Genomic DNA, 13,140 nt, shown 5'->3' on the forward strand with positions numbered 1-13,140 from the left:
CTGCCATTAGAGTAGTACTGTATTCCTATGTAATGGAGCAAACCTCCGCCCAGTGCCAGGTTGCGTTACAAATATTAGTTCTTAAACACGAGTCCTTTAGAGTCTTGGGAAATCGTCCTCTGATGACGGAGAGGGAGAATGTCATGATACACAGGCTGGAGGAAAACAGAAATTGCACTGACTTAGCCAGAGAGGGCGCATGGACCCAATGGGTGTCCTTAGTCTTTTTTTTATTGTCTCGTCTTTCCCATCAAGCCCCTGGCCAGTGTTCAATGTGCACACAGCACCACCTTCATTTAATATCCTCATTTAGAGAACAAAATCTGTCTGCAACCGATATCGTCAGCTCCCGTTGGTTATGATAACTGAGGTGGCTTTGTGTCCCTGCATCTGCTCTGCCTGCATCCTCACGTGAGATGCCACGTCATACTGGACTCCTCCGCAGGCCAATCCCGAGTAACTCCGCAGGTTCTCCGGGTCATACAGGTGCTCCAGGGAGTACCCAGTCAAAGCGTAGGCTGCTTGTCTGTCCAACGGCTGCCTCTCCTGGGTCGGGTAGATCAGCGGGCTCCCCTGGGGCTGTGAATGGTGGGGGGACAGATCAGTCGCCATGTAGTCTTTGGTGAGGGAGAGGCCCGACCTGGGCATCCCATCAGAGCTGGGGCTGCTGAGACGAGATAAAGAAGCGGGACTGGTCGTGTTCTCGTCATTGTCATGGGGGCCAAGCACTTTGATGCCGTCCCGGTGATGTAGGCGCTCAGAGGGGAGGTCGATGCTGGGTGCCCCGGGGCCTCGGCACACCACACTGGGCATGTTGAGCTGGGAGTGGTGGGGTAATGAGGAGTTGAAGCATGGGCTGTGAGCTTTGGCGAGGCCCGAGACGTCCAGCGGCGCCTTGTGTTGGTGCAGACGGCTCTCTTCCTCTTTGATCATCTGCTGCGTGGCACGAATCAGGGTCTCCATCTTGCTCGGCTCTCGGGGGCTTGCCCTAAAGTGCTCACCGTGGTAACGCTCACCTGAATCGCTGGTTGACCCGCCTCCATCAGGTGAACTCACTACACTGTCTTCATCCCAGTGACCCCGACCTGTGAGGAGAGTTGAATTAATAAAATAATAAATTACACTCATATATTTGATGTGCCTCAAACCATGACTCTGTATAGCTCTGCACAATTCTGCTTTACATGCATATAGAATCTGACTGGATGTCTTGGCAGAAACTCAGTGGGGGTTGTTTCGCTGTTTTGAGGATGTGAAATGTGAAATAACTTGGCTTTCAATTGCAGGCAATTTTTGAACAGATGGTAGCAATCGGCACCCTGGCAAGGGACGCCGTAAACAACTTAGCATGTCTCATAATAACATTTGGAAATACAGCTACCAGGAGAAGCCAGGCCAGAACTATTTGCAGAGACAGATGGTTGTGGTCTCAACCCTAACACCTCACCATGAAGGGCTCCATGGTACGATGTGATTTCGTAGGCTTCGTTGTTTTCCACCGAGGGTTTCGGCAGCGAGAGAACGGAGCGTGTGGCATCCCACCAAACCTCTCTTCCTGACTGGGGGGTTCCTAGGAAGTATCGGCTGCTCTGGCATCGCACGCGGTCACAGGTGGTGGTGTGCGGATGTGCTTGGGCATGGGCGAGATCTTCTTCGGATAAGCCAAGGCCATAGCACAGGGAGCCTGAGTCTGGATACAGTCGGTAGGCACAAGACGTCTCGGTCGCCTCACCGGGATCCAACAGCTGAGGAGATGCGGAGTCAGTCAGAGGGCTTCCTCCCCATTGGCTGTCTTGGTCTGACTCCGAGCGCTCTGGATTGAAAGCTGAAAACTGCTGGAGAGAGAAACAAGAAAATCACAGTTCCGTGAGTTTGTGATTTGATGAGCTTTCTAACAATTGGGCTTGTGCCGAGTCTCTTTTCTGAATTTAGCTCTGCAAAACAGGCTGTTTATTACCTGTGGGTAGGGGGACACTCTGGCCTTGGCCTTCGCCGGGGGCAGACGTGACTTGGTGCTCTTCCTGTCTTCAGTGTGACTGTTGGCGTAGGGGAATGCCGGCTTGGTCGGGCTCATCTGGTCCAAGGACAGCTGCATACCCTTGTACTCAGTGTCCCTTTTGACAAAAACAAAATATATGTTACAGATAAGAATAAAAATGTTTAGCCTATATTTATCCAAGTTGGGACATTTAAGTCCTGCCAGTAGCTAAAAAAAAAAATCCATCTTGGCTAGCAATTTTAGTTGGTCCACCGCGTTTGTCAAAACTTAAATAACTCAACTACTGGATGGATTTCCAGGACAGATTTGTGGTCTCAAAAGCATAAAGCACACAGACTTTGATGATCCTCTTATATCTCCCCAGCACGACCACAAGGTTGACGTTTAGAGTTTTTAATTAAATATCCTGAAAACTATTTGCAGGATGAAATCAGCTCATACTGTACATGTCCCATTCAAACAAGGATAGATTCAAAACATTTGTTTTAGCACCAAAGATATTACCATCAGCTGTTATCGTGTTCTTTGCTTATATCCAAAACATTCACATGCTAACTGCTAAACTAAGATGATGCACATAATACCTGCTACAAATGGGCATAATAGCATTATCATTGTGAAAGTGGGAGCATGCTGAAGCTAACATTATGTGCAACCTGCTAGCATTGCTGTAAAGACCTTGTTTTTTTTCATACCGTAACAAATCTAACTTGTGTTGTACATTATTTTCGCCGCTTGTTCACCTGAGAACTTTTCAAACCTTCAGGCATTTTTTCTCCCCTCATAATCCGATGTACAGTCATTGTGGTTGTATTGTGCCTAATCAGTGATTACTCTGCAGCAGACGTCTTGGCCAATATTGAATAGAGATTGCAGAACAGACTTGTTTTACAAACAAACTTCTGATGGCCTGAATGGTGTCAAGACTCTGAGAAGTGAAAACCTATATACAGATAACTTCCAGAGATTGAGCCCTCCCCCTTCTGAGATAAATAACAGGTAACCTGAAGAAAGTTAATAATTATTTTCGTCCAGAACGGTGCCAGAAGGCAACACAAGAAAATGTGCAAACAGACGCACACACACCCACCCACACACACACTATCTCTGCACTGAATCTCCTCCTTGAGCGACTTTAAGTTGAATTACAGTTTCCTTCAACGCAGACGCTCTTCTTACTCGTGTACGTGAGTGCAGCATGTGCATCATCTTTGACATCTTAACCCACTGTCCCGCGGCTGAACTCGGTCCAAGTGACACTGTCGAGGGAGTGAAAAGGCTCCTGTGTCAAGTGTTCAGCAAACATGAGCCTATTCTTAACTTATCACATCAACAGTATGTAATAGCAGCTGCCTGGCATTTTAAACCCTGTGGCCCATCCCTGACCCTGCGCAGCCAGCCTCTTTAATATGACTCTAAATATGACCCATTCTTTATGTACAACACCTCAGGGGAAAGGCCGTGTTTGGATAGCCAGTACACAGTGTGAGTGCTATTTGCTCTTGCAGGTATAGTTGCGGGGGCTGGTTCTGCATCCTATCTGTGCCCTGGCTGACTTCTGTCTGAGCCAATAATGTTGGGCCTTTGTGCAAACTCAGCTGTGTTGGCTGAATTCCACCTCAGGGTCAATGTCAGAGCGCCACCAGCCCAGCTCCAAACATGATTTATTAATGGATTCTTGTTTGGCTAAAAATGTGGTCGGGGCGCGGTGATTGAATCACACTGGTTTGTTTTTTGATGTACTTTTTTATTTGTTATTGGTGTTGTTATTGTGTCTTTGTGTGTGTGTGTGTATGAGCGTTTGAAAACCTCTGTTAGACCTAATGCTGCGTTTGGAAATTCACTGTAATTTTAATGCAGTCACTTTGTTTTCTCCTTACTGCATTGAAGAAATCAATATTTGAAGTGCTGCCATATGCATGCATGCACGTACAGAGACTTGCACAAACACACCATCTCTTTCACTCTCTCTCACACACACACACACACACACACAAGCTTTGGATCAACCCAGCCTAACAAGGAAAATACAACATGTGCTACAGCTATGAGATGGCTATTGATTCCTAGTTCACCGTTTGATCGATTTAGCTTCCCTCGGACTGCGGATCGATGGTGACAGTAGAGGTTTTTTGATGGGGTTGAACCGTGATGTTTGTCTTGTCTTGTCTCAAAGGGCCCTAGTGTGCTTTGTGCTCTCATAACACACAACTGCCTGAGCCCTGCAGCCGCCACCGCCGCATTCGGTGGATTTGTACAGAGAGGCTGCAGAGGGATAAAGTGAAGGATTTCTCCGAGAGACAAAGACCCATCACATCATTGAGTGAGCTTCGAGCGTGGATCACGAGAGTCTATGATATGATTGTACCTAATCTAGTTAAATATTCAACGCTGCTCCCTCGGCAAACACATGAAAAATGCAGCTCCGTTTAGACCACAAACACAAAACCCTGTAAACCTTGTGTTGTGATTCTTGCGTCACTGTAATTTCAGGGGGGTTTTGTCCAAAATGCAACAAATGGTAATGACTTAATATCTGGAAAGTGGAATTTCAAATAAAATAGTTTTATATGCATGCATGCAAACATCTGTGGCTTTACAGTGGGACTCACGTGAGGACGTAGTTGACACTGACGATACAGTGAGGCCTCGAGGATCGGCTGTTGTGGACGATTGTGGCGTAACTCTGGACCCAGACCCAGCCACCGTGCTTGGCCAGGAAACGATAATACTTAGTGGTGACTTGGCCTTTTACCAGCACTGAGGGAGATGAAAGAAACGGAGAGAAAACAGAGATTAGCGTATTTAACGCGATGCCTGTTTGTGTGTGTCTGTGTGTGTGTGTGATTGTCTGCATGTGGTGGCTGCAGCCGGTCCCAGAGCAGAGAAAAAAAGGGTCTGTTGTAAGAGGAATAATGGAGGAGGCTGCTAACTCACAGAGGTGGTGAGCACAGCGGAGGTGGAAGGTGTCACAGCTGTGGACATGATGGTACAGAGTTTTCTCTATTAGGTCCTGGGGCTCATAACCCGTCAGCTCGGCAACCCTGGAGAGGAATTAAGGAGGGATGTTAACAAATATACTTGCAATTCAGGGATATTTGAAAATTTTCCTGCAGGAGAAAAAGCTGATTGTATTTTGCTGGTATTTTGTCCACCTGGACTTTCAGTGTACCTGGAGTCCAGGAAGATGAGCTTCATGTCCAGACTGGCTCTGAACATGAACATGTTGCTGTGCAGTTTGATCTCCGTCACGGCGCTGGGCGGCAGAGAGTGGCCCACAGCGACCAGTCCCACGTTCTGGTAGCAGCTCTCGAAAGGTGACATGTCCAGACTGTACTGACGGATCTTCAGGTAGCCACTGCAGTGGATCACCTGGGATGAAGCACAGAGACATGTGAGAATATATGATACATAACAATTTATACTGCAGAAGCAATGTGCACAAAATAATGTTAAAGATAGCTACCAAATTTTAAAATTTGGATATTATAGTAATATAATATTTCTTCTAATATTTATACAAAGTACAGATGGCAAAATATTTAAATTGACATTATTATACAATTGTTAACTAATCTATTAATTGCACTTTAATTCATTTCTTAATTAACACTAAGTCAATTAAACACAGTGACAAAACCTCACCGCCTACCTTGTATCCACCGCTGGTGAGGCCTGCGTTTCTCTTTGCCAGCACACATTTCATCCGCAGAAAGAAAGATCGCTCCATTTCATATTCTGCAGGAGGAAAAAAACGAATATAAACAAGAATCCAATCAGATAGTCGCATTTGCCTAAAAGACGCACAGACGCTTTGTGTGCATAGTAAAATAGAGACGCGTCATTAAGCCTATATGACGCACATGTTCGTTTCAAATACGAGCAATTACTACAAAATAAAGGTATTATTTAGCATTGCATTAAATAAATAATAGCATTGAAACGTATAAAGCGATTTTTCTGGTTTCCAAATGCTTCCTGCAGGAATCTTTAGTGCGTTTCTCTCCAATGTCAAACGCACGAATTTGTGCATGTTATATACAATTCCCACGTGTGACATTATTATAACAATATCAGTGTAATGTTGATTTAAAAATGAATAATCCGTGGCATTTATTTTTAGCTTCGTCCTGCAGCGCAGCGAGTTGCAATAAAATCCGCAACACGTCGACACGGGTCTGCGTCAGCGGCCAAAAAGTGTTTTTACCGTGGGCGAGGGGGGAGTAGGGCTGGTGAGGAGTGAGCACAGCGGTCATCTCATCGTGGTCGGCAGGATGGACGTATTCATAAATACTGTTCCCAGTCAACTCTACCTGTGGAGATTTAATTATCAGAATAACAGACATGCAGAGACACGACGACTACTACTACTAATGATAATAACGTTAAATTGCACGGACGGACCTGAGACAGTCCTAGATGCACCGACGCCGTCTCCGAGATGTACATGATCTTTCCATCCGGGGCCACTACAAAGATGAATCCGTCCAACGTCTGTAAATAAACGACACGTGTTCAGTCACGACCACCCTGCACCACCCCCCAACCCCCTCCCCGTTATAGATGATGAATAAAACTGGAGATATGAATGTACCTGCAGCAAATGAGACCCCAGCTCTCGACCTATGTTGTCGTGAGATCTTGTTCGACTGGTGTGACCCCAGGCCTCCCCCAGACCTGCACACACACACACACATCATAATGTTTCACTGCTGAGCTGCACATTACAATCAACGTTTCATCTTGTTGTTATTAATAATGCACAAAATCGAGGATAAAACTTTGGTAAAGATTATTTGGTTTTATAAATAGACAGCATTTTATTATTATTATTTATTATTATTAAATTCAACCTATATTGGCAAAGACAGTACCTTGTTTGTGTCACACACATAGAAACATACACAATCTCAAGCCATATATACCAGTCTGCATTCATGCTCTTATTTTATAGCTCTTTTGTTAAATTTTTATATTATTTAATTATATTTGATCACATGTATATATCACAGACTTTATTTTATTAGATTATTTAGTGTTGAGGCATTGCCACTGTCCCTTTTACTGTTCGTACTATAGCCTGTATAAATTACTTTATGGGCTCTGAAGAGATGACAGGAATTTAATAAAATATTATAAATTAATACTCGTGCTATTGTGAATATTATTGTTGTTGTTCTCCCACTTATAGCAATTGTTGTTTTCTACGCTATTTAAAAAACAACCTCTTCCATATGTCACTGCTCAGATATCCTCCATCTTTGGATGTGTGGATCCAGTGAACCTCTCCCAGTGTAGGCCATGGTTTTTCAGTGTAAGTGGAACAAAGCAGGTCGCCTGTGTCCCTCGGTGAAATTCATTCGGCTTCATTAGAAATGTGCTGGAGCTCAGGCATCATCAGTAAATGAGTGATCCGGCTCCCCTGCTGCAGCCTGATTGAAAATAAAAATAGGTCTCTGCTTATACGGACATGTAGAGTATTACCATGCCCTCATATGAGAGAATGCAGAAATAGTGTATTTCTGCTGAGGGATAAAACCGTGTCATAAATCCTACAGATGCAAAATGTGTCTTTATGTTTAATTATATCTATATAAATTGATTCTGGTGTGTTTTATTAGTGTTTTATGTTGCATGTCATGACCTGTGTGTTATTATAACTATACTGTACATGTAGCAAAAACCTGGGCTTGTGATCTGGCTTCCTGGGAGAGCATTTTCCCTTTATGTGTGTGTGTCTGTGTGTGTCTCTCTGTGTGTGTGTGCCTCCTGCTCACATGGCTTTAGGTGATTAGAAGCCTTGCAGGGCCTTTTTACTAATTGCTACATCTTGTTCTCAGTCACGCAGACGGAGGAGCCTGCAGAGACCTGTGTAAAAAGATGGAGGCAGATTGTCTCCTCTGGACACAGCGAATTAAAACACGCATCATAATCCATTTGAAAAGACGCCCTGTAGTTCGACGAGGAGTCGCTATTATATTCCTGTAATATTTGTGTGTAGATTCAAATGAGCCTTGCAGCACGGGTATTGAAACAACAGGACTTTAAATATTTTATTCTATATTTTATAAACCTATATCCAAAGAATTTAGCTATTATTATTAACATGAATAATATGATTTATATTTCTGTGTTTGCACGAATTCATACTTGTTGCAAGATTCAATGACTATTATATTATTATTACAATTGTTATTATTTCCACTACTACACAGAGTAGCAAGACTCAACTAAAATATATATATGAATATTTCTGTTGTGGTATTTTACCAGAAAATCACACTGACTCATTGAGTAGTGATGCTATTATGGGAACAGGTTATTTGCCTTTTATGTAGTTTGTATTTAAAATAATATTTGTCAGATTTTGTCATCTGAATTTAATAATAATCCCGATTTATGCATATGATTTTTTATTTAATTTAACATTATATATAATATTTAATTCATAATTTAATATATAATAAACTATTTGAGTTATGATAATATTTTGGGCTGCATAAAGTTAAAAATAAATATGACTGAATGCAGTGTATCCCTGGTAAACTGAATTCCATGCAGAGAAGAAAAAATGTTACAAAGTTAAAAGATGGTGGAAGTGCAGTGGCGTGTTCGTGGACCAGTCGCTCACCCTGAGGGAAAACTATCCTCATCTTCAGGTAACTGGTGGTGAGTCTGATGATGGAGGCCTTGTCCAGCTGGGAGGTGATGGCGGACGGTAGAGGCAACATTTTGGCCAGCTCGTAAAATTCACTGTTCTCCTTTTCCCGTCTAGTCCTTGCGGCCGTTTTGGATTTCTCCTTCATCTCGCAGCCTTTTTAATTTCCCCCCTGCAGCTCGTTCTCGCTCGACTCGGTCCTTCCCGTCAGAAGCTCCACTCGCTCCTCTGGCCCGTCTGCTTCCTTCTCATTGTACTTCTCAACTTCAAAAACAAATCTTTATTTCTCTCTATAAATACCAATGAACGAATCCAGATTGTGAGAGAATCCCTGGTAAAGCTCCTCCTGATGGATTCAGTGGTTTAATTCTCCTCGGTGCAGCGCCTGATGTTCATCCATGACCTGTGCAACACGTCACAGGAAGAGAAAACACATTATTCCTGCATCCAGAGAGAAAAGCATCTCTGTTTTTTCATCTGCATGCACGAGGCCTGCGTTTGCACCAACACCGACATGGTGTAAGGTCCCCTGTGTTATTTCTGATGCATGTATGACACATCAAGATGAAGGAGCTGACTGTATGTGTAAAGAAAACAACGCTATGGATTAAATTATTCCATTAGTCGTGAATCAAAACACAGGTTTAATTTAATGTGAGTGTGAAAACAATAAATTAACAATATAAGCAACAGTTAGAGCAGCAACACGTTGGTGTATTTTAGGAAATCCTCACACTACATGAGGTGTCATTTAATTTCACGAGGATGTATACAATATTTTTAAAGAGCAGATTTAAATACGTGCACGGTCAAAAAGATTCGTCAAAACTTTGTCTAAATTTTTTCAGGGGGGACAACAAACAGCTTAAGTAATTTTATACATTTTCTTAATGTTTCGACTAAATTAAATGTCACAAACGCCCGTTTAAAATAAAGCTGCATTTTGCATTTATCTATCTTTGGGCTTAAAAGAACAAAAAGTAATTTTGAGGCGTTGTGTGTGTGATCACTGCTGCAGGATCGAAGGAAATGATATGGCACACTATTCCTGAAACATGCGCTGGAGGAGGAAATAAAACGACTGTGACACAATATCACCACAATCCTCTCTCTCTCTCTATATATATAGGATTTATTTTAAGAAGAAATTATGTCAACATCCAGAACGATAGTGGTCAGTCTCGTCGAGAGGAGAGAACATCTGCAGTGTGTGTAGTTTCCCTACCCGCGGGGAGACGCGCCGCATTTCCGTGCGTCTGGATCAATCCATGTGGCCTTGCGGGGCAGCCTGCTGGGAATTTCACCTGTCCTGACGCGGGTTCACCCAGTCCTCCCAGTTCACTCCGGTGTCGGGCTCCTCCTGGATTCTCCACCTGGAAAGACGAACGGGGCCGTGCGCTGCATACACCTCCCCAAATTATAAGGACGCGCAACGAGTGGCATTCGTGCCCAACAAGCCTCCTTGTGCACAACCATCTCCCTGTGCCTCTCTGGAGCAGCCCGGGAACCGCCCGCCTCGCTCTGATTGGACGCGACCCTGGAAAGTCGTGCGGCGATTGGACGCTGGCCATGGGGCGTCGATTTGGTGCACGGCCGATGGTAGCCTATGCATACGTGCGCGGCACTTGGCCGTGCGCGTACAGTGCGCTTGGATGTGATCTTGTGTTTTTGTCATTAGCGTGGAGATCACAGATCAAGCTGGTGGAAAAAAAAAAAAAAAAAATCCGCGTACAACAACATGACAGGATAAATATTGTGCAGCTGAGAGTCCGAATCAAACCTCAGACCTGCAGTTAGGGATTATTTAAAGAAATGTTCAGAACAAAATCTGCTTTTGTGTCTACTAGAAGAGAAAAGGATATACAATCAGTTAAATGCCAATTTCGTGCGTAAAATCAAAGTTTTGTTTTGTTAGATTGAATTGAGAAATGTGGAATTCTTTTAATTCCAATGGAAAATATTAAATCAATTCCGAAATTGTAGTTTCTTTTCTCCAGTCACTAAATACACTTTCCCAAATATTCAGTGAAATCTGGGTAGAGCTAATAAAATATTGATAATAAAAACACAAGCAATAAATAAATAATTGTGTCAGTGTTGTGAGTATTATTAAAACGTGTTAATGCTCTGCTCGTTCTGCTGCTGCTAGTTTGGCTGAACAGGCCTTAACCCCCCCCCCCCCCCCCCCCCCCCCCGGCCTTTTCAGCATCTGAGCGGATCTCTGGTCAGACTGTGCACGTGCTGACCAGAAAAACATGGAGCCCTCCACCTGTTTGTACTGGTTACACCACATGTTCCACTTGTTTTCATGGTGCTGCACGAACCTCGTCTGGATTTCAAAAATGCATTTGTTGCTGGAGAGGAATCAGCTCTGAAGTGGAGACTTAAACTTTATATTTAAAATAGATTTTTTCTGTTAATAATTCCAGTTTGTCTCTTTGCAAATTTACTCTCCAATCCTGTATTTTATTTTTTTATTTTTATCGTGTGCTATTTCTGAAAGTGCTTGTGGGTTTTCTTTGTTTTTGTGTTTTCCTCCTTTGGATCCGGACGCAGAGCAGTTCGCGTGGCGGGCTGAGAGAGCAGCCCCCGCACAGCTCCAGTCCTCCAGCGCTCCAGCACCAGTTTGGTTTGGTGTCCTTCCGTCAAACGCGTTTATCTCAGGATTAATTTCCATGGTGTGAATCAAATGAGAGCGCCGCGGTGCATGTATTTTTTTAATTAGACACCAGGCGCTCAGGTGGAGGAGGGGGTGCGTGTGTGGAGGGTGTGGGGCCGAGCAGCGGGCGCGGGGACGGGGGCGCGGACGCAGGATGGTGAGCTCATTGCGCACGTAATTAGTCCTTAAATTGATGCTGCATCCTTCTATAATTGGAGATTCTCCTGCTGCCTGGGAACAGATTTCTCCCTCTGTCCTCGTGTGTGTGTGTAATGTGTGGGTAATGTGTGTGTGTGTGTGTTATGTATTACTGACGTGGTGGGGACCTAAATCGGTTTACACAGTCACATTATGGGGACTTGTCTTCCTTTTGGGGACAAAAGGCAAGTCACTATAATGTAAATAATTTAAGTTCAATTTGAAGAAATTTTTTACAAGTTTGGTTTTGGTTAACTTTTCATTAGATGTAAGTTAAACGTATCGGTTTAGGGTTAAGTTAAGGCTAAGGTTAGGTTTAGTTATGTCAAGGTTCATTTTAGTCTGAGTCTTTAAGTCTATGTTCAAGTTTTGTAGGGTTAAGATTAGGTCAGGCATAGGTTAAAGTTAGGTTGAGGTTAAGCTTATAGATTCAGGTTAGGTTTAGGATTTAGGTTAAGCTTTGGTTTAGATTCATGTTAAGGTCGGGTTAGGGTTAGGCAAGTAGTAACTATGGTTAAGGTTAGAGTAGATCAATGTAAGTCAATGTTATGTCCTCTTCAGCCATGGAGATAGGTGTGTGTGTATGTTTATGTGTGAGAGAAAATACTAAATGGCTTCTTCTTCACATAAAATCATTGTGAAGCCGTAACTTTCCATATTTCTCTGACAGATAAAAACAGTGAAATAGGTCATTGAAGTGTGGCTCTAGATGTTCAGCCTCCTTCACAGCTGATGTTTCCAGGAGAGGTCTTTGAAGCGTTTGAAGTAGAGCAGCCTCTCGGATCCATATCCCACATCACTTTTCTGTGACCAATCCCTCATCACTGGCTCCCATTTCCTCCCCATTCTGTACACGAGCCAGCCACAGGTCAAAGGTCACTGTGCTTTGTTTACTGCGTAGATCCGTCTCCATGCAAAGGATTAGAGTTCCATACTCTGGTATCGACTCTCTCGCCGCAGTTGTTGCTTTACGTCGGCAACAATAAACATTTCTCACGAATAAAAAAGAAGTAGTCTTTAATGCAGCTTCCTCTCAGCAGCGCCCCCACTGACCGACAACCTGTCAGGCTTGATTGGGAAAGCGCCCATTTCCTCGAAGCTGGTAGAAGATTTACCCGGCAGGACCTCCTGTTAATGCCCCACCGCAGGCGGCACAACAGGGGAGCTCGCTTTGGTTGTCCTTCCAAACCCCTCCCTCCCCCACCGGCGCTGCAGTCTCGCCCGTCTTTCCATTTTTATGGTGTATTACGAATCCTGTTTCTCCGCGGGAAACCAGCATGGAAGATAGAAAAAAAAAAGCAAAGGTGGGAGCTGGGCAGGTTAGTGAAGGTTATTTAGAAGAAGGATTTGAGGAAACTGTGGGAAGGAGGTGAGGGGATGAAGGTATAGACTCGGTGAGGAACATGGTGCATCGTTTCGTGTGATGAGGCCTGATAATGAAACTGTGGAGCGTTTTCTGTGTCCTATGATCCGAGTCGGGCACTTAAATAAGAAACTACCCTTGAGCAAGGCACTTAAAGACCTTAAAATAAACATTTTCTCACAAGGCGGTAGAATGTCCTTTCACGTCTCTGTACTTGATTCTTTATTATCACTAACTGAATCTGCTGGTATCCAGCTCAGATT

General features: G+C 43.8%; 1 protein-coding gene across 1 annotated transcript; it reads right to left on the reverse strand.

Moving 5' to 3' along the window:
• Nucleotides 1–342: 342 nt before the first annotated feature.
• On the reverse strand, nucleotides 343–8,805 carry LOC128460359 (single-minded homolog 1-like). Its single transcript, XM_053445527.1, has 11 exons — nucleotides 8,631–8,805; nucleotides 6,594–6,676; nucleotides 6,404–6,493; nucleotides 6,207–6,312; nucleotides 5,652–5,737; nucleotides 5,172–5,371; nucleotides 4,937–5,043; nucleotides 4,612–4,759; nucleotides 1,958–2,114; nucleotides 1,448–1,832; nucleotides 343–1,085 (listed from the first exon to the last, which is right to left on the reverse strand). Exons 1-11 carry the CDS (start codon nucleotides 8,803–8,805, stop codon nucleotides 343–345), a joined length of 2,280 nt encoding a protein of 759 aa, XP_053301502.1.
• Nucleotides 8,806–13,140: the final 4,335 nt, after the last annotated feature.

This window comes from Pleuronectes platessa, chromosome 17, assembly GCF_947347685.1.
Source record: "Pleuronectes platessa chromosome 17, fPlePla1.1, whole genome shotgun sequence".
Taxonomy (NCBI): domain Eukaryota; kingdom Metazoa; phylum Chordata; class Actinopteri; order Pleuronectiformes; family Pleuronectidae; genus Pleuronectes; species Pleuronectes platessa.